The sequence below is a fragment of the Trichogramma pretiosum genome, unplaced genomic scaffold, assembly GCF_000599845.2.
Source record: "Trichogramma pretiosum strain Unisexual culture from Peru unplaced genomic scaffold, Tpre_2.0 scaffold37, whole genome shotgun sequence".
Taxonomy (NCBI): Eukaryota; Metazoa; Arthropoda; class Insecta; order Hymenoptera; family Trichogrammatidae; genus Trichogramma; species Trichogramma pretiosum.
Genome location: NW_019641622.1, coordinates 517,299 through 537,728, shown reverse-complemented (window position 1 = coordinate 537,728; position 20,430 = coordinate 517,299). Strand labels below are relative to the sequence as shown.

Genomic DNA, 20,430 nt, shown 5'->3' with positions numbered 1-20,430 from the left:
ACTTTATATACCTACTTACTCGCAATACGGCGCAAGGGTACATAACTTGGCCATATACTATATCTACTATATATGTATGTAGTGCAGTGTGTACCACACGCGATGCAGCGTACGTACATATACATACATGCATCAGTGCGTCGCGCCACCGCCGTCCGCGCGTGCTGCACTACTGCTCCCTTTCCGAAGGTTTTTTATTCATTATTAAAAGGAAAAAAAAAGGCCGAGTCTGCAGTTTAAATACACGCCGAGAGACGCGGCGGTGGCGCGAAAAGCTTTTTAAAAGGAATTGCAGCATCCAAAAGTATACAGATAATGTACGTATGCGTCATAAGTAAGTATATTTGTAAAATGAGCATTAAGAGATGAAAAGGACATTTAGCAGATGGAGAATGGAAAAGGGCGATAAGGTCACACCGAATTGAAGAGGCTCGGATATGCTGTTGATGCTGCGGCGTCTGCGTGCTAGCTGCCGGGGTTGCGGGGAGGAGAGAGTGGGAATAATTCAAGAACAGAGAGAGAGAGAGACGCGCAGAAAACCGGGGACGCGCGCGTGCACAGAGACATATATAAGTAACGTATTTCTCTCTGCTTGGGTTGATCGTATATATAGGCAGACAGAGCAATTCTTTTTTCGGACGTAAACGCCCTTCCGCGGGATTAAGTTTGGCTCCGACGCACACACGAGCCTTATATGTGGGCAGAGTAGGTATATAGTCGATGTACGCTATGACGTATGCGTCTGGAGATGCGAGATCTCGCGCCTTCCTCTTGTTTTCTTCGTTTTTTATACTTCCACCGGTCTGGGGATAGAGGAGATGGACATCGAAAAGAAGATAAGCTCGCGAGTAAACAAATGATTTCATCTATTTTTTACAAAGCTAAAACGAAACGACAATAATAATACTCGTGACGAAAATATGCTAATTATCAACTGGCTCGACAAGTCCGTCGCGACTTATCGAGCTCGCTGACTACGTCGTTCATCTCCAAATCGACGTATTTTCCGTCGTAAAGATCGTGTAGCTCGAGCGTCGGCCTGTCCAGACTCGTCGAGCCCTTGCCGACCACGACGACGCGCGGATAGCCGCTCTTGCGCGCCTCCACCAGTCTCTTGCCGATGGTCATGTGGGCGCGATCGTCGACGATGGCGTCGATGCCCAGCGACTCCAAGTGATGGTAAATCATCTCCGCCAAGTGCGTCGCCGGCTCCTCTTTGCTGCCTTGCTGCGTGGGGGGAAGAAGGAGGAGGAGAAAAAAAATTATCGAGTGTTTGGTGCATGTATACGTAAACGGAAGAACGACGATCGATGACTTTCTCGAGAGACTCTCTATATAGGTATTCTCGAGTGTGCGCGCTCGAAACGCGCACCGCAAATAATGGACGACGATGTATTTACCTTGGGCGTGATGATGCATACGCTGTAGGGCGCGAGCTCTCTGGGCCACCTGAGCTCCTGGTCGCGCGACAAGATTTCCACGGCCGAGGCGATGATGCGCGTCAGGCCCAGACCGTAGCAGCCCATGTACAGCAGTTGCTTCTTGTTGCTCGCGTCCACGTAGGTGGCGTTCAGCGGCTTCGAGTATCGAGTGCCCAGCAAAAACGTGTGGCCGATCTGTTGCGGTTTCAATAATGAAAGAAATCATTTTCATCGCCGCACGTTATCGCGCGCGTACAATTTACCTCGACCGAGTGCAACTTTTCCATGCTCTTGTTGCACCTGCTGCAGGCGACGGCCTCGCCTTCCACCTGTCTCGCCGCGATGTCCTCGGTGTCGTAACCGCAGTCGCGACAGCGCGCCACCCGATCCTCGCCGATCTCCGTGGCGTAATGATACTCGTGCGAAGTCGTGCCGCCCATCTGGCCGGTGTCGGCGCGCACCCGCACGTACGGAACGCCGATGCGCTCGAGCACGCGTCGGTAGGCCTCGCCGAGCTGCTCGTACGTCTCGGAGCCCGTGGCCTCGTCCGCGTCGAAGCTGTACAGGTCCTTCATGACGAATTCGCGGCTACGGAAGAGACCGAGCCGAGGCTTCATCTCGTCGCGCCACTTGCTCGAGATTTGATAGAGGCGGACGGGCAGTTGATTGTGGCTGAGAGGACCCGTTTGACGCACGAGTTCGGTGATGGATTCTTCGAACGTCTACAGCAAAACAAATTCGCTCGAATAACCTTTTCATGTTGATAAAAAAAAAAAAGGATCAAATAAAGTCCTTACGGGACTGAGGAGAAATTCTTTGCCGTGCCTGTCTTTCAGCTGGAACAATTCCGGCTGCGCTTGTTCCAGTCTGTTTGTCTTCTTCCACAGCTTGCTGGGCGTCAGTATGGGCAGCAGAACTTTTTGCCCGCCCACGCGCCTCATCTCCTCGTCGACGAGGGCCTGCAATTTGCCCAGCACCCGCATGCCGAGCGGCAGAAACGCGTACATGCCCGTGCTCGTGCCGTTGATTATGCCCGCATTGATCATCAGCTAAGGAAATTCGTCGGAATGGCGAGAATTGAGGGAAAGAAAACGAGTCAGTCGAGTTAGAGATAAAAAATCATAATGATAAAAACGAATGAGAGCAAGAGAGTCTCGGTAAAAGTTGGAAATGTGTACTTGATAACTTTTGGACGTGACGTCGGACTTCGGCATGGCATTTTTTGGAATGACAACCGTTGGTTGAAACAACTGCGACACTTTGTTGACCCACCGCATTGTTCGTGTTGTTTCTTTCGACGCTGTCTCAACATAAAATCACGCACCAAATACTTTGCCACTCATGAATTATGTCGGAACTATTCCACTCGCGCTCGTTGTTTTTATTATTGTGGCACTGACCGCACGCAACACGTGCAAAAAAATGTTTGCCAAAGCGTAGCAGACGACGCGACCGGCGGTGTCTCGGCAGCTGCGTTCTACAATTTCGTACTGCATAGCGCGATATAGCAATGGTTCAGGAATTGCGAATGGAAACTGGGCAGGCAGAATTTTAAATTTTATATGCAAAAATTTAACAATTTATTTGAACGATATTTTTAACATCATTACTTATTTGCATAAATTTATATTACAAATATAATTACATATATGCATTCAAAACTTCTCTCCGTTGAATAAATTATACAGCGTACACATTCCAGTCTTATTTCTGCAAGACATGGCTTCGGTGAAAATATTTTCTGAAGCAAGAAAAAAAAGAACTTAGTTTGCTGATTGTTGAATTTTTTTTTATAATTTAATTTGATTTTATAAGTACCTTCATCATCTTCTAAAATTAGATCATTTAAGTTTTTGGGAATGTTGTAATTAAGCATGTAACTGTGGAATCTGTCGAAATCAAGTGTTCTGGCTATGATTGAGTTGCTCTCGGAGAATTGATGTAAAATCGTTGACAATTCTAGATAAAAAAAAATTAATTAATAAAATTCTTATGATAAACTATAATGTGTTTTAATCTCTAATTAAAAATTATATATTTTTACCTCCTTCCCATGAATCCATAATGAAGTTCAGTCTTTGATTATTGGCAATAATATTTTCCATATTCAGCAGTTTCTCGAACGTTGCCGGAAAATCTTGATGAAGCTTTCGAGGAGTCAAGAACTTGATCTGCCAGACGGACGTGCCTTTTGGCTGCTTTTCCAAAGTCACCAGTAATTTTTGAATGCTCAGCCAGAGCGGTATAAACGATACCTTATCCCTGACGACGCATTCGTAAGCTATGTTCGTCAATTGTTGCAGGAAATTGTGCTCCATATCCGACATTTGAACTCGGATTTCCTTGATGTCTCGGTTACCGTTTTTCGGCGCGCCGAAGCAAAGCTCTGTGAGACTGTGGTGCACCGGTTCGACGCAGTAATCGTCGCACTCTTCGTCGCAGGGCTGATCGACTTTCTTCAAGAAGCTATTGACGAAGTTCAGTATGATCGAGTTGGAGGTGAAGGAAGTTATCTGCTTGGGCGACGCCGTCCAAATGATGACGTCGTCGGTTGTCAACGTCTGTGCCAAGAGTGTACGGAAACCTTGTGGATCCTCCATGTGCGAAAGACAGCCAGCTTTTTGTTTAACGTACAGCGAGCAGTTGGCGTTCAGAATTTTCTTCAACTGATCGAAATTACGATCCCTGTCGAACGTTATCTTCCAGTATCGGTCGTCATCCAGCTCGACTTTCAGCAGACTGTCGAGCTGCGGCAACATACACGGCGCTTTTACTATCACTTCGGGCCCTTTTTGGAAGCCATCACCGGCGAAGGTCAATTTCATTTGAGCAAAACAGTACGCCTCGCTGTCGATGTCTTTGGGCAGGAGCAACCGTGGCTCGGTGGCCAGCACGTAAAAGTGACGCAGAGCTTGCAAGTGATATCTGTTGTCGTTGCTGTGTGTTGGAAATTTCGGGAACAGAGCTATGACCAAAGCCGCGACCGAGGCCGGATCATTGCGCAGATTGTAGCAGCCTCCGCCGAGGAATAAAAATCCAAGCGCCATGTGATAGGCCACCTGAGATCCGTAAGTGACAACGCTGTTACTCGGGCCGACTCGAGTACGAAGGTACCTGCATACTCTCAAGATCTACGAAGTCGGGAAGATTAATGGATTAAAGAGTGCAATATGATACGATTGATTTAAAATCACTAATATAACACTTACCTCTAAATTCCCCGTACCAGCCATGACAATCGACACGGCTAATAGGACTACGCAAGTACACGTCTCGATGGTGGCTTTTCCAGCTAGTTCAGCGACTGATTTTGTTGTCAGATTCATAAACGATTTTAGGAAATGAAACAATGTGTTGAAGGCATGCTGATTCTCTGTGCCAGCATACTTCAAGCCCATGGCCATGCAGGCTCCGGCAATTATGTTGCAATAGGCTTGACTGTCAAACATAGATTCAACATCAAACATTTCAAAAGAATCGTCACTTCAATATAAATATAGTATGTAAATTAGAATAATGTACTAGGCATTGAGTATTTACGGTATTTTCAATTTTCTTTCAAATTGTACTTACTTTATCGTTTCCAAATCTACAAACTCAGTGATTTCTGCGCTAGGTTTCATCATTTTGTATTTGGCAACAATTTCCGGCACGTGACTCGAGGCCCAAGTCCTCGACGGCTCAATATCATCCCACAATATGAGAGACTTTGCAAGGATGCGAAGCATCAGCAGATCAGGCCGCACGAAGTCCAGTAAATATTGGGTGTTAGGTGCAGCCATCCATTCGGCTACAGCGTGATTTCCCGTTTTCATGTACATAAAGCCAAGAGCAATCGTCGCTCCAGGACTGGTAACGTCGATGTTTATGGAGTCTCCCTCTCGTATCTGATAGCTGTTTCAAATAATAAAAGTTTAGTAGTGAAATTTCCAAATACATTTTTACGCGCGTATTGATGTAAGTACCTTGGAGATTTGTATTTGTCTCTTTGAGCCCCGACGAAAGGTCTCGTATTGCCACCGACCATGTAGTAATGCAGGGTGTCGGGTATGCTGGCTAAATCGGAACCTCCTCCGGAACCTAGCACCACTAATCCCAGAGCCATGCCGGCTGTAAGGGAGTAAGACTCTCTGTCGACGCAATTTTTCATCTCGGGACCTGGTGGCCGTCCTGTGAACGATCATTGAATTTATAGAAAGGGTCTGAAAAGAATGATAATTTTTTTTCATAAATTAATTCCTACCGATCTCAGCTAGCAAGGCATGCGATATGTGACGGTGATTAGTTCCTTGATAAACCAAACCCACTCCCATGAGAGCGGCGACCTGGACGTTTTGCTGAACGTTCAATTCTATGCTCGTGGGTGGCAGAAGGGTTTCGACGTGCAAGGATAATAATTTTGTCATCGATACGTCCATCGACGATCTATGCGTGGCGGAGAGGCCCAGCAGCAGGCCTACACTCGTGGTCTCATGACACTCGACCAAATACTCGTACATACTGAACGGAGCTAAATTCTTGAGATGTCCGTTCAGGCCAAGAGCCATGAGGAAACCCGAGTGCTCGATGCCGAATTCGCCCTGCTGCTGTTTGTTATACACGATCCAGGTGGAGTCGACATTTTTGGCCGACGGATGAATACAGAGACCGGTGGCGAGGCCATTGTGAAACAGCGGCCAAGTGTTCATATTGCTCGGCACGTCGATGTGTGTTAACTCGACGGTCGTGCCACGAGGCGGTGCTTTACCGGTGAGGCACAGCCTGGGGATCGGCAGCTGCTCAGTATTCACCGGCATCGACGATCTCATAGTGAAAATACCGCGGCCGATCGGCAAAGCCATCGTCCTCGTGCACAGCGAGTGAAGGTATCTCTCTTGCTCCTCGATGAACTCGTGATCGCTCACTTCTGGCCTCTGGGTGATGGTGATTGGTATGGGTTCTGAGGAGTCGAGGCATTGGCGCACTTCACGTACTCGATAGTCAACGTTAAACCTCAACCGCAATATCTACGAAAAAAAAAACAATACATCATTTACAAATTGATACTTTTCATTGAATTACATAGGAGTTGGATAATTCTTACGGTATAATCGAGTTCCATGCCATCATTCAAATCTTTGTCATCGTGATTGCGATCCCGTTGTATGTACTTATTCTCTTCATTCTCGAGATAATCCTTGCCAGCGACTTTCTGCTCCAAAGCGGCTAAATCTTGTCGATCGATCAGCTCGTAAACGCTTGATGGCCAATTGGTCGGTGGATTTTCTCGGCAGAAGTATAAGATGCTGTTGAAGATGTAATTGATACCCGCTGGTAAATTATCCAATTCATTTTTGTCGATTCCTTTGAAATAAATTACGATTAATACCAATGGTTAAATTTTGAATAACAATATTAATGACGGAAAAATTACCTGTTTTATAGCAATGCATCATGACGTCTTCCATGAGTTCTTTCTTACTTTTTGGCGCAAATAGTCTTTCAGCTTGATGGGTTTGACTTACAACTTTGAAGAAATTATCTAATTCCAACAAATAATCTTTCTTGCATTCGGTCAACAGAGCGAACACCTGAACCAAATTTTTGCTCATAGGATTGACGTTCGGCAAATATGGATACGGATACGACGTGTCCGATTCGCAGAGTAAATTGTACAAAGTTCTAAATATGTCCGGCGTGTGAGACGCTATGAAATTCGGAATGATGATTTTGCCGGTGTCGTGCTCGGCAATTTGGAATTCCGACCTATTTTTTCCAAGTATTGGAAAATCGGCGAAGTAGTGCAATCTATAAGATTTGAGATTTAGATCGGTACACAGCTGGTGTAATAATTTCGCCAATAGAAGCAAACTCTCCGACATGGCACTGTTGAGTTTAAGCTCCTCGTAGAGTAAGTGCAAAGCGAACAGCACTTGAGGCAGGTGCACTACGAAAGGAGATTGGAGATTGATTTTGGTCCTCTGGGCCTCGTCCTTGTGATCGCTTACGCTCACAAAGTCGCAATTATCGTTTTTCCGCTGCCACTTGGTCAGGCCCAAGGAATCGGTCAGATAATTCTGAACTTGGCCGGTTACCTCGGCGCCCATGAGATAGTTCCAATCGTCGGTCGAGCCATTATTCGTGGTCTTCTGCTTCTTCGAAACTATCACGGGACTGCAGTGTTCCGTCGTGAGATCGCCGTCACTCGTCGTTATCGGCAGTTTGTTGATGTCATAGCCGAACAGCGTGAAGAAAATAATAAGGAACAACTTCCATTCCTGATTGACTGTAAGATCCTGAGGACCGGGCGCATTACGGGCCACATACCATTTGACCAGCAACTGAGTGGCCAGGTCGCGCGGCAGGATGTTACGAAGAGTCTTCAGACACATGGAGACGAGAGGAGACGCCTTCAAAGTCGGCAGAGTGACTTTGTAATAATTGCTGTAGCCGTATTCTAGAACCAATTTGTTACCGACAGCACTTTTTAAATAAGTGGGTCCGTCGATTAGGGAATTGTCGATTAGATGGTCCCTCGCCCCTCGTCCCTCACCCACTGGACTCAAGAGATGTACTCCGTCGTCGAACTTGATGTCCGGCGAGGATGTGGCCGCTGTCAATATGAGAGAACTTCTTTTCGGGTAAGGAGACATGATCTCGCGATCGTAAAAGTGAGGCAACGCGAAGCTCGGACCTACGATGCTTGGAAGTACACTCGGTATATGAAGCTTACCGACGTACGACGATCCCGAGTAGATCGTTATGTTTCCGTTCAGCTCCATCACGGCCATCATGTTCAGTTTCTATGAATGAATAAAAAAATTAAAACAAACGTCTAAAGCTGAATTAAAAAGAACTTACAGGTAAATTGATTGCATCCTTTGCTGTGATTGTCGTAACCATTCCCAAAATTATTCTCCCAGGGTCGTGAGATTTTTCTAGCCTTACAAGACACAAACGATACTGATTCGTTAAAACGTAACAAAAGTAAACTTGACCAATGAGATCTGTAGTGAGGAATACCCTCGAAGCATGTTCAATATTAGTATCTCTGAAATAATTGAAAGAATTGTTAACCCTCCATTTACTTATTTTAAGTTTTTTTTTTCAATGCCAAAACTTACTTAAGTTGATTTATATTTTCCGTCCAAACGTGCTCCAAGCATAATTCTGGCACTATCATTCCTGCTACCGAGCACTGCGAGAATTGAGAAAATGCATTTATTGTCCTACTCGTAGAGAAGACGTTATTACGATCTGATTTACCCATCGAATAGGCTAATAACGTTTGATGTGATTTACTGAGATTACTGAAAACTGGCGTCCCACTCATGGTGGAAAATATTGGATTCGTCGGGGATTGACAACGTGAAATTGTTGCCATTGGACTTTGTGATTTTGACAGATGTTGTGATGACATTGAAATATTTGCAGAGCAACTTGTCGCATATGAATTGGCACGAGATTGGAATGGGCTACCAGAAGTACCAAGCGTACTGAAAAATGTTCTACTGGTACTTCCTTTGATACCCATTGCAGAACTACTGGCATGATGAAGTGAAGGTGAAAATACAGAATTGAAGACTAGAGATGTATTATCAGCACTTGCGTTAATTAATTGACATTCTTCACTCGTGGCTTGCCTTATTTTATAAATAGAATGTAAAGTGGTTTTAGAATCATATACAAAGGCAAACGAAGGTTCTTCATTAGTAAATAGTATCTTCAAACTAGGATCCCAAGTCAATGATGTAGTTCCTTGTTTTATTAACACAGGACAAAAATCATCTAATGGGTGGGTCAAAGAATAAACTGTAGGGGCAATGGCATCTTCAGTAGTTGAAATATTTTTTATATTGTCTATTGTACTACTGCAATTAAATTTTTTATTAGACAATTAATATAAAAAATATTTTAATGTTTAAAAAATAAAAATAGATTCTTACCCATAAGTATAAGAGGGTTGAGAAGACTTTTCAAGTATAAGACCATATTTTGTAGCCCATACTGCAGAAACCTATGATGAATTTTAAAAGATCATTTATTTGATAATTTATTATAAAAACTTATTTTATAAAATCATTTATCATTTATTTGATAATTTATTATAAAAACTTATTTTATAAAATTGTTAAAAACAAACCTTGAATTGCAAACTTGAAATATGATTTTCACCTGTCTCAGTAAATACTTTTAAAGTATATGCATCAAACAGGCAAATGCAATCAATTTTTTCTTTTTTCCATGCTTCAGGGTTTTTAGGTTTTCCTCTTATAACTCTGTTTTTATCTTCATTGTGAAAAGAGCACCAAAGAGCATGAACAATGTCCGTCTCACAACAATATGATATTTGCTTTGTATTTTCTACAGAGCCTCCTTTACTAAGAACAGCCAATTTTCCTGAACAGTACAGTTCCTCTTCCAAATGATCATCATTATCTCGTAATATCCAAAACTCTTTCTGTCAATTTATATAAAAAATGACGTAAAGCATGAAAAAAATGTCATGACATACAGCAAAATGCAGTCACTTAGAAAATAAATACTTACAGAAGATTTTGATCCGACATCTAAATTTTTCAACTTTTCAGAAATAATTGATTGAAATAAATCATGATATTTATAAGACTCATTTTTCTTGGATTCAGGATGATTTTTAACAACTGAATGTCCATTTGGAAGGTATTCCTTCAAAAATAAAAATAAAAAATTGTTGTGTTAAACAACTGATTTCAAATTTACACTGTAAAACATATAAGTAGCAACAGTAATTACCACAGGATCCGAAGCATTGATCATGATGCCCTTTTTTTTTATGCGTTTTACATCCAGATTTGCTAATGTAATAATATGTCTAGTCTAAGTGATAAATATTTTAAATTCTTTACAAACAAAACGACGAAAAGATTATAATGGAACAATCCTTTTGAATTTGGAGACATGCCAAGGCCAATGGATGTTCAAATAAAAATTCGTCAACCTTATTGACAACACAACACGATCACTTGATTAACAATAAACATTAAACGCAACACTAATCGGCATTTTATTATGTTCTTACGAAGAGGTTATTTGTTTACCGCCAGTAGCAAAAAGTGAACCCGGTCATTTTCTGTAATTCTACAATGATCACTCGCACAACTCGGAACAGTGTGGAGAAAACGGAGACAAGGGAAGCGGAACTGGAATAATTCGTCGTCTGCTATGTTTACAATCATCCACAAAACTCATGCAGTACAGACAGTAGCAGGTGTAGTGTATCTTTCATAACATCTTTTAGTTTTCTAAAACGTTAAAAATCATCATGAGTGGCGAACCCGGTTGTTCTTCATCGAAAAACCCGTAAGAATTAATTTTTTTCGTGTTTTTGATTTCATAAGATTTTACCTCAATATGATTAAAAATAGTGTAATTATTAATTGGTGCAGCTATGGTTTTTCAACAAAACAACTACAAAACAAGGAATTTCAACGCAAGATAAAGGCGAGTAACGAGTTTTGGTTGAAAAAACATAACTGTACAAGTTGTACAACTTACTTTTTTAATAAAAGTCTAAAATTTATGTCGAAGTTACTTTGTTTGGTTAGAAAGAGAAAAGTGTATTATTAATTTAATTTTTAAAAAATTGTAATCTAAGTAGTTCTAAAATTCCTATTTTTTTAGGTACCTTATGGATAAAAGTGAAATCATTAAAGCACACCATAAGTTCTTATGGGATGACAAGGATCAAAATCCAGACACATATGAAAAGCGTTTAGCGAAAACCTATTATGATGACTTATTCAAAGAATACTGTATTGCAGATTTAAGTCGATATAAATCTAATCAAGTAATGATTTTAAATCAAGTTTGCATCTGTAGCATTATTAAAAATAATTAATTAATTTATTTATTTATTCATTTATTTATTTTAGATTGCTCTTCGATGGAGAACAAAGAATGAAGTACTTAGTAATAAAGGGTCAGAAATTTGTGGTAATAAAAAGTGTACATCAAAAGAAAACTTGAAGGTTTGGGAAGTTAATTTCAAGTACATTGAACATGGACAAAATCATAATGCATTAGTCAAATTAGGTAAATTTATTTTCACTCCTCAAACGAAGCAGAATATAAGAATAAACAGATGAATGATAAATTTTTTACTTTCAGCATTATGCGTAGAGTGTTCAATTATGTTGAATTACCATAAAAAACACAACCTGTTTGGAAAAAGTAGCAGTAAAAGTAAAAAACGAAAAAGCAAAGAAGGTTCAATTTCACCTAATCAAAAAATTAAAGTTGAAGTTGAAACCGAAGATGAGTCTCAAAAAGAAGAGAAAGCAAAAGAAGATAACATATGGACTAATGAGGATCCTGAAGAAAAGACCGAAATGAACACAGAAGAAAAAATAGATGCATATTTATCAGATTTATTTTAATTTTTAAGTAAGATGATTAGTTTTAGACTTGTACAAATGTTGATATATTTTTATACGTAAATAGTAGTTATGTAAAAATCCAAAGTTTTATTTACCGAAAATAAAACGCGTTTGAAAAAACGAATTAGAAATTTCAATTAGTCATTAAAATATGTACTTGATGAAATGAGTCAACGTAAACGTCAGTACGATTTAATGCTTCACGTTCTACGTTGTACCTACGAAACACATATAGGTATAGACACGCATAACTTCGTATCACGGATTAAGTTTGATATCGCTGGGATAGCTGGAGTTCGCGCGACACAAACATTAGTATGTGTTTCGATTCATGGGATTTTGAAAAATAGACGTCAGTCGTGTATGGTCGTTCGTCCTAAATAGTTCTCAATCGCCTAATAGTTCTCCGCATCTACAGTGTTGATATTTCAAAGTATTCTGGTAAGATTCTTTGATTTCTTTTATAACGAGATTAATTATCGAAAGAGCATGTCCCTATTATTCAATAAAAAAGTAATTTCACATTGAAATAAACTTTTAAAAAAAGTGTAGTTTAAAAGAATAATCGAATAATTAACTATTCAAAACGTTTCAAGTCGTGTACTTTAAAGAGTAAAAATATATTTGCATTAATTTTGATTTTACTGCCAAATACTTATACGACATCAAAGTGAATTCCTTTCTAATCGGATAAACATTTGATCTAAGGCATTGAACCTTATGTTGTACACAATAGCAACTATAAATCCTGTATTACCCCCAAAACTATAATCGCGCTATATTTACACTTGATTCAGTTACCTTAAAACAAAAGAAGTGTAATTCGCAATTCGTTCCTCGCAGCTCCCGCTCTTTGAGAAAAAAATGAACTCTACGAAAGTCTCATTGTCTTCGTCCTCGGACCAGTTGTACAATCAGCATAACATGCGATCGACGAAATCACAACAGCAACAGCAGCAGCAACCCCTCCATGGGCAGCATCACCAGCGCAAATCCCTCGAGCGAGTCCTCAAGTGCCCGAACTGCCCGAAGCTGTTCAGCCGCCAGGGCTATCTGCGCATGCATCAGGTGACGCATTATCCGCAGAATCGGCTGATCGAGTGCACGCGCTGCGACAAGAAGTTCTGCCGGCCGGGACACATGGCGTTGCACTTGCGCTCGCATCATCATCATTACTACGGCGGCGGCGATGGCGCCAATCGGAAAAGCAACAACAACAGCGTCCCCGCCAAGATTTCCAGTAAGGAATCGTCGTCGAGCGGTGGTAAGAACGTCGCCCAACGTAAAGCGACGACGGCTCAGCAGCAGCAGCCACCGGCTGAGAAACAAAAGACGTACGATAGGAAGTGCTATAGTGGCCCTAAGACGACGAACGACAAGCCAAAGCCAAGCGGCGGTTGCAACAAGAGAAAGAGTTCGATGCCGAGGAAACTCGTCGCTTACAAGGAGGTCGCGGGCGACGACAACGACGACTGGCAGGCCTATTTCGGCAGCAGCGGCTGCAGCTATCTCGACGAATCTCTGATCAACAACGTATTGAGGAAAAGGCAACGTCAGGACGAAAAACCGGTCGAAAGAGTATACGATATTTCGAGATTTTGAAGTAATTGGAACGCAAAAAAAAAAGTCCAACTAGTTTAACTGTTTTCAATCATAATATAATGATATATTTTCAAAATTTTTTCTCTTGTTAGACACTAAGAGATAAGCATGATTTCTACTTCGTAAGGTGTTGTTGAGTGACATTAATGTTAAAACTAAATCTAATTTAAGTGTTAACTGAACATTATTTTCTCATTTTTTTGTTGTCAGAATCATCGAATATTTACCACTAAGTGTAAGTACTTGTAAGAAACTCTATTTTTACTTGTTTGTGAAATTAGATAGAAAATAAAAATTACTTATAAGAATATTATGATTTTACAAAGCATTCATTGAGATAAGCGTATTCATCAAATATATTCGTTATTTAAACGTTTTTCCCCGAACTACGCGTAACTATTTTGATACAAAACATTTTGATACACTATTTACGAGTTTTCACGCGTGTATAGCAAAGGCATCGCTGTGTGTGCACGTGTGTAAGTGATTATTGCTCGGCTCGCCATTCGAAACACATTGTCGCTCTATTAAAACGTAAACATCAAAAGCGACGCGTACTCGTGTGTTTACATGTGTTTAAATCATTTCGCGCAATACGAAAAATCCATTCGCCGATCAAACGTTACATAGGCTATAGTCAAGTTATCATCTAACGTATATAGCCGATAAACATGAATTGTCCAACGAAAACTTTTTTAGTTTTGGCCTTGCTATCGCGACTCGCGGTGACACGGGTGAGTTTCTTTAAATAATCAGCATCGCCCAAAAAATATTATTCACTTCTTATTAACAATTTTAACTTCGACGCCGTAACAGACAAATGCTTCCTCATGCCACAAAATCGAAAATGATGAGCCTACTTTATGGGATGTGAGTACTTGCATTAGACAAATAATTTTAGAGGAAGAGATAAGTCAACAAATGATGCAGAAGTGTCTATTGGGATGCTTTTTCATGGCTACCGGTTTTGTAAGTTGAAACGTGGTCATTCGAATTATGATCGTTGAAATAATAGTTAATTTTAATTTTGGCTGCAAAATTTCATTACAGATGGGCCAAGAAGGCAATATCAAATTTCATAAATTCGAAGAAGTGGTGAAAACGCAAGAAGAAGCGATCGCGTTGAAATTGAGATTTTACCACTGCTTTCAGAAAGGTATAATAATATTATAATTTTTATGATTACGCCAAAAGAGGACTCGATCGAAATCTAAAATGGTTCCTTCAATTCTAGTCACAGAAGATCGCAGCCTCAAGCTGGTATCCTGCGAAGCGGCCTACTGCCTGGAACAGCTCGAACCCGTGAGAGATTTCATCGCGAGCGAAGCAAGAAAAAATAACCAGGATAACTTGTTTTATAAGGATAAGTCGAGGACTCCTCCCTACCTCCAAGGGAGAAAGCTTCAGGAACACGAGGCGAGAGAAGCTATTGTTTCAGATATTCGGAGGATGGTGTCTAATTCGCTGCAAGATTTTCTCTATCCTGCAAAGGAAGATGCGGCGAGTTCTGAAACGACCACTGAGGGAGTAGGCATTATTAGCTATGTGAACAAATTCATGTAGTAACTCGAACGTGAACGATCGTATCATTTTTTATCAACGACTGGTTTGACCTGCGTAATCAATCATTATATTAATTAGCTGCAGAATTTTATTTTGTAATCGTAAACGTTAAATTTCAAATTTCAAATATTTTTTATGTAAACAAGAACTTTTACTAGTTTGATGCTTTAAAAATTATACATATTTGACTTTTTTAATCTATTCTATAATTTTTAATTGTACGTATATTTGAACAAAAATTTTTTTTGACGAATGAAGGTGAAATAAAAGACATTGAAAATCTTTATATCATAGAATCTTTTTATTTCATCAGAAAATCATACAGCAAAAGCGTCGAAAGTTTTACAAGAACGAGTTCGCATCGTGTTCTAATTCAGCATTAGGAGGAACGTTTTTTTATTAATAATATTTTTTGAGAGCCCTTTGTCTTTCGTACTCATTTTATTTTACTTTTCTTCAATATAATAGTTAAAAATGTCCCAAGTGTCCTCTTAATTCGTTAAATTACAATTAAAGGTTTTTTCATTTTCTTTTATTACAATAAAATATTTATTAATACATATAAAGTATACGCTATATATCTAGAGTCGGAACGCGCGTACGAGTTTTTTTCAGCTATCTTGACGAGTCGACGAAAATTTAAGAAAAATCATGCGTTTCGTTAAATTTTATACAAATATCTCTGTACCTTCTTTTTTGTAAGTTTAATTTTTTCAAAACTTTGATCTATAATCATAGTTACAACTTATCAATTAGTAGTTTTTATACCTCGATACACGTGAGCTTCTTCGAGTGTTCTTCTTTTTTTTGGAGGACATGAAAATATATTATTTATATCATTTAGGATACAAAGGAACGAACAGAACGTATTTTTTTTTTTTTAATTTTTGTGGATGGAGGAATTTAAACTATTTTACAAAGTTATCGTGCGACGCGATCATCCTTATGTTAGACCTCCTGTAACTGTGAATTGCATGTATTTAATATGTATTCGCACATTATACAATCATTTAATTATGTTTAACACGTATATGTTTCTAGATTATACCGTAACTCGCATGGAATCTGACTTTTTAAAATGTATCAAACTGCTCTTAAACATTATTTTATCATCGGATACTTTTTTATTTAAAACTTAGATGCCTACAGAGCATTTTGCGACTGTAATCGATCGATCAATTTACTGATTTGATACATTAAGTAAATGAAAGCAATTGATTGCTTGCCTACAGATAAACCAGAATACTGACCGACGCGAGACAATCTGAAAACGACCCGTTCATCATTTCAAAGAAAGTTGAAAAACAGTTGCCTGTTGCCAAGGATTCTCCGAGGTTTTTTCGAGATAACAATTACTTTTTCCTCGATGCCTGAAGAATAGACGGAACGTCAAAACTGATTCAGAACTTCCTTACAGGGGAAAATGTATCGTCAACTTATATAAATTCTTAGAGCTAACCCACGTATAATTTACTACACATAACGTATCTTTTATATTATGTACTCTTAACTGTTAGTGACTGCTGTTTTTTTATAATTGCAAATAAAATGTATACGTATATAATTTCTCTTTTCAATGATTATACAATTGTTCAAACGTCAATGTGTACCATTTTTTACTTATATTTATAAACCACCACTATGTAATTATTATTTACATACATAATGTTTTGTGAGTAAAACTTTTCTTCGAATAATAAACAACAACTTTTATATCAAATTAAAATTGAACTTACAAAAATTGTTTTTTCCATAATATAAATGCAAAATTGATTTACATTGGTTTTAAAAGGTTTACAAAATGTTGTTTATTTGCAAAAGTACTAGGTGCAAAAATTTTCATTGGTTGTCAAAATTGTGGGACAAGATGGTCATGATGACTTTTAGTCTGAGATATTTTACTCAACGGCATCAAATTTTTGGTCTCGAGAACCAATGTTTTATCTGGTTTTTGTTCTTTGCTCAAAAATTGGTAAAATGTTACTTGATTGTAATCACGAAGATATAGAAGTAGAGAAATTTAAAATTTATGAATTTTTGTAAAATGATTCAAAGCAAAAATAATTAGGATATTCTCAATTTTTTATAGTTATAGTCATGAGGATGTTTGTGATGTTGTAATGTTTATTACAATCAGGAAATCAGATCTCTCTATGTATTATAATCAGTGTAGTAAAGGTTTAACTGGAATATTATAGATTAAATTACGATTTTGTGATAGGGTTGATAATTTTTGTGAATTGTCATGAATGAATCGACCATTGAAATACATTCATACAGTGATAGAGATCCTACATTTTAATTACTTACTCTTTCACAAACGAATGAATCGTTCCAATTCGTTCGAGTTTTAATTTGTATACAAGTTTTTTATTTTTATTTTTACTTCATTAATTTGTTTCAACAATTAGATTTTTTTATAATTTGTAGTTATTTGTTAATGTTTGTCTTTAAGTTGGAATAAGAATAAATCAACTTATACAAATTATTTATGGTTTAAAGTAATTGAATGAGTTGGAATTCTTTAATGACGATTAGAGAATGATTCTCTGTTTTTATACATACATATTATAAATCGATATCAATACGTATAGGTTTTTAACGTTTTATTATTTTAAGTTTTAGGTAATAGTTGCCATAGATGTTCGATATTAATATGAAGATATTTTCAACGCCCTTCATTACTTTTAATATGAAGTATTAATACATATTTAAGTTTTCCTTCTTTATTAAAAACCTTTTAAAACATTTTGAAAAAACCATTTACATTATCGATGTATCTGTATGTGTGTAAAAATGGAATATTTTTTGATTTATGGAGTAGAGTTTACGTAAAGTTTTGCGGACAGTACTTGTGTTTCCTTTACGAATTCAAAGAACTCAAGTGAAATTTCATATAAGAAGACAAAAAAGGAAAACGATGACTACATTAGACTTACTCCATTCCATTATCTTATATACAAAATCAGCTGTACAACACATTTCAACAATGTTCATTACGGATTTTCTATTAATTATTTGAAAAAAGCATAAAAAAGAAAATTTATCATGACCTGAAAATGGCTTAATTCTGTTTTAAGATCATAATCGATTTTCGATTTTGCCTTTTTCTATATCCTAACATTAAATTTTTTTACTGTAGCATTTTTGATCATTTAATTTTTTAATAGCTTTACAAAACTCGAGCGTGTTGGCTCTTCCCCGCGATTCAACATGGCAGTATCGATCGATATAGTATTTCTTTTATCATATACGATTATAATTTGGATGTTATATTCTTTTATATAAGTAAAATTCGGTTTTTTCAAAAGAAAGATTTGTTCGGTTTATTTTGATCATTTCTTCATTCGCATTATACAATTTCATATTCCTACGATCTTTTATTTTACCAGTGTATAATATCATTCGCAATCGGAACAAAAATGCTGAATGAACAAAAAAAAGGTACGGTACTTCAAATTGAATTGACTTTTTATTTTACTCGTATTGATTTATAAAATCAAGCGTTACAAATATAATGTTTGTATGGTAATTATATACGTTTCATTTTCAATTCACCTTTTTTTAATTTGAACGAAACAATAATATGTAAATTTTTTATGCTCATGCAGTAAATTAATTTTGTTTGTTCGATTTACTCACAAAAGCATTGAATGCCAATTTTTATTACTTGAAATTTGTTACAATTTTAAGTAGTCGTTTCAAAAAAATGTACACAGACATTTTAGAAAAATTTTAAATTACTAAATTCTATACTTTCAAGTAATGTTTATTGAAAATTCAAGAAATTTGTTTCATACAACGTACCTTTAGCGAAAAAATGTTTGTTCGATTGCTACTCATAAAGCAAATAATAGCTAGTACTCATTTCTAAAATTGTAATGGTCAAGCACACGTATAATCTATTTACGAATTTTAAGATTTTTTCGTTTATGTAATTACAACTAAGTTTTTATCATTTAAATTTTTTTTGGTACGATCAACGCTCTTTTATTCTATTTACCAAACTCTTAATATATCTTATACGTCCTTATATTATCGCTTTTAAACGACCACTGCACACATACACACGCTTAATAAATTATAACAGGCTATGTCATTATTTATCCTCGTTTTGATCGAGGCATATTACAATAAACCCGAATATGTGTATTACAATAGGATTCAAATCCGTTTCAGCAATCAACAATAGCAAATCAAATTTTTCCTGCGCGGTTTCCGAAGTCTTCCCTTCGTCTCCGAACTTTGATATTGCAATAGGCACATTATCTCATTACGACGCAAAAGCGAATCTCTTAAGATTTTTACTGAACATTGTTACTCGCTTTCTCTCTCTTGCAATTTTTACTTCAATCGTTTTATTTGATTTATAATTGTTTTTTATTTTTTGCAGAAAAAATCGATTCACCACTGTCGCGAATGAACGAATTTGCGTAAAAAGTTGTTTCTATAAGAGCGCATGTCGGAGACACCTTGTTGACCGATGGTGATGAGTGAATATAATATATATATAAACTTGCCCTCTCATTCTCTCTTTTCTCTTGATTTAAGCTCGTGCTTCGGCGCGTTTAGAGCAGCCACTTGACGATGAGAAATGTGATTATGTTCGGCACGATGAGGCTCGTAGCGCCGCTGCCGGTTACGTGCACGTCGCTCTCGCGCAGCATCGCGTCGTCGATCACGTGAATGATGCCGTTGGTGCAGGCCACGTCGGGTCGGACGACTCTTATCTTCTTGCCTTTCCATTCGATAATGTAGTCTGGAATGGGAGGGAAAAAAATGTTGAGATTTATGTCAAAATGCTGAGTGTACTGTTGTTTGTTTCGTATACGTATTTCGAGATAACGTGACAAGCAAAGCAGCCCTATGTTTCATGTATAGAATACATTTCATATTTTTTCCCCATCTGATTATTGAGCGTGTTGCATTTGTGTTTTTTATACGGATATCTATACCCTGAACCAAGAAAATATAATTGCAAATAAAAATATAAAAATGTGTATGAAATGAAAATACTGTCTATGTGCATCAAAATATATATAGATAATAAGATTCGTATTGCATTGTAATTCAAATATAAAAGTGAAATTAGTAGAATAGCGGGAAGTAATAAAACTGGATAACGAAAGGTCGATAAACCAATGAGCCAATAAGCAATCAAATAAAAGCGTGTGATAATCATAACAATTTCCTAGTTGAAATATTTTCATTCGTTTTTTGCGACAAAACTTTTCATCCTATTTTGAAGTAGCATGTCATACTTTCCAAACTCGATTTCTGCTCTAGATATAACAGTGTAAAACAGTACTGCTCTCACAGCTAGCTCGCAGGTCAGTTTCCCGTAAAACCGTTTTAACTCAAATGAATAATCTAAACACTTTTACACACGATGAAAAGGCGAATAAAAAAACTTCCAGAGAGTACATTTGGTTAAGTTATAAGTAGGA

General features: G+C 37.9%; 5 protein-coding genes across 7 annotated transcripts in view; 2 read left to right on the top strand and 3 right to left on the bottom strand.

The window, feature by feature from the left end:
• Positions 1-845: 845 nt before the first annotated feature.
• On the bottom strand, positions 846-2,959 carry LOC106656997 (probable proline--tRNA ligase, mitochondrial). Its single transcript, XM_014378226.2, has 5 exons — positions 2,600-2,959; positions 2,219-2,470; positions 1,685-2,143; positions 1,401-1,616; positions 846-1,227 (listed from the first exon to the last, which is right to left on the bottom strand). The coding sequence occupies exons 1-5, from the start codon at positions 2,696-2,698 to the stop codon at positions 931-933; spliced, it is 1,323 nt and encodes a 440-aa protein (XP_014233712.1). The 5' UTR covers positions 2,699-2,959; the 3' UTR covers positions 846-930.
• Positions 2,960-3,039: 80 nt separating this feature from the next.
• On the bottom strand, positions 3,040-10,563 carry LOC106656796 (anaphase-promoting complex subunit 1). Of its 2 annotated transcripts, none has more exons than XM_014377947.2 (15): positions 10,176-10,563; positions 9,951-10,088; positions 9,544-9,861; positions 9,347-9,417; positions 8,525-9,271; positions 8,262-8,451; positions 6,835-8,203; positions 6,505-6,764; positions 5,665-6,427; positions 5,387-5,591; positions 4,995-5,315; positions 4,631-4,904; positions 3,466-4,552; positions 3,240-3,380; positions 3,040-3,162 (listed from the first exon to the last, which is right to left on the bottom strand). In XM_014377947.2, exons 1-15 carry the CDS (start codon positions 10,197-10,199, stop codon positions 3,077-3,079), a joined length of 5,994 nt encoding a protein of 1,997 aa, XP_014233433.1. In that variant the 5' UTR covers positions 10,200-10,563; the 3' UTR covers positions 3,040-3,076. The 2 variants fall into 2 exon arrangements, with proteins under 2 accessions (XP_014233433.1, XP_023314742.1); XM_023458974.1 differs by having other exon boundaries at positions 4,631-4,859.
• A 72-nt stretch (positions 10,564-10,635) lies between these two features.
• LOC106657097 (protein FRA10AC1-like) lies at positions 10,636-13,730 on the top strand. 2 transcript variants are annotated; one of them, XM_014378400.2, is made up of 5 exons: positions 10,636-10,742; positions 11,064-11,229; positions 11,315-11,474; positions 11,550-12,259; positions 12,662-13,730. In XM_014378400.2, exons 1-4 carry the CDS (start codon positions 10,705-10,707, stop codon positions 11,816-11,818), a joined length of 633 nt encoding a protein of 210 aa, XP_014233886.1. In that variant the 5' UTR covers positions 10,636-10,704; the 3' UTR covers positions 11,819-12,259; positions 12,662-13,730. The 2 variants fall into 2 exon arrangements, with proteins under 2 accessions (XP_014233886.1, XP_014233885.1); XM_014378399.2 differs by lacking the exons at positions 10,636-10,742; positions 11,064-11,229; positions 11,315-11,474 and having other exon boundaries at positions 12,099-12,259.
• A 196-nt stretch (positions 13,731-13,926) lies between these two features.
• Positions 13,927-15,269, top strand: LOC106657098. The gene is made up of 4 exons (XM_014378401.2): positions 13,927-14,154; positions 14,237-14,389; positions 14,471-14,576; positions 14,655-15,269. Exons 1-4 carry the CDS (start codon positions 14,092-14,094, stop codon positions 14,981-14,983), a joined length of 651 nt encoding a protein of 216 aa, XP_014233887.1. The 5' UTR covers positions 13,927-14,091; the 3' UTR covers positions 14,984-15,269.
• LOC106656797 (fasciclin-1) overlaps positions 15,264-20,430 on the bottom strand; it is a 54,763-nt gene continuing 49,596 nt past the window's right edge. The window contains exon 15 of the mRNA XM_023458982.1: positions 15,264-19,742. Within this exon, the coding sequence (XP_023314750.1) occupies positions 19,552-19,742 (191 nt within the window). The 3' untranslated portion in view covers positions 15,264-19,551. The remainder of the gene's footprint in view (positions 19,743-20,430) is intronic.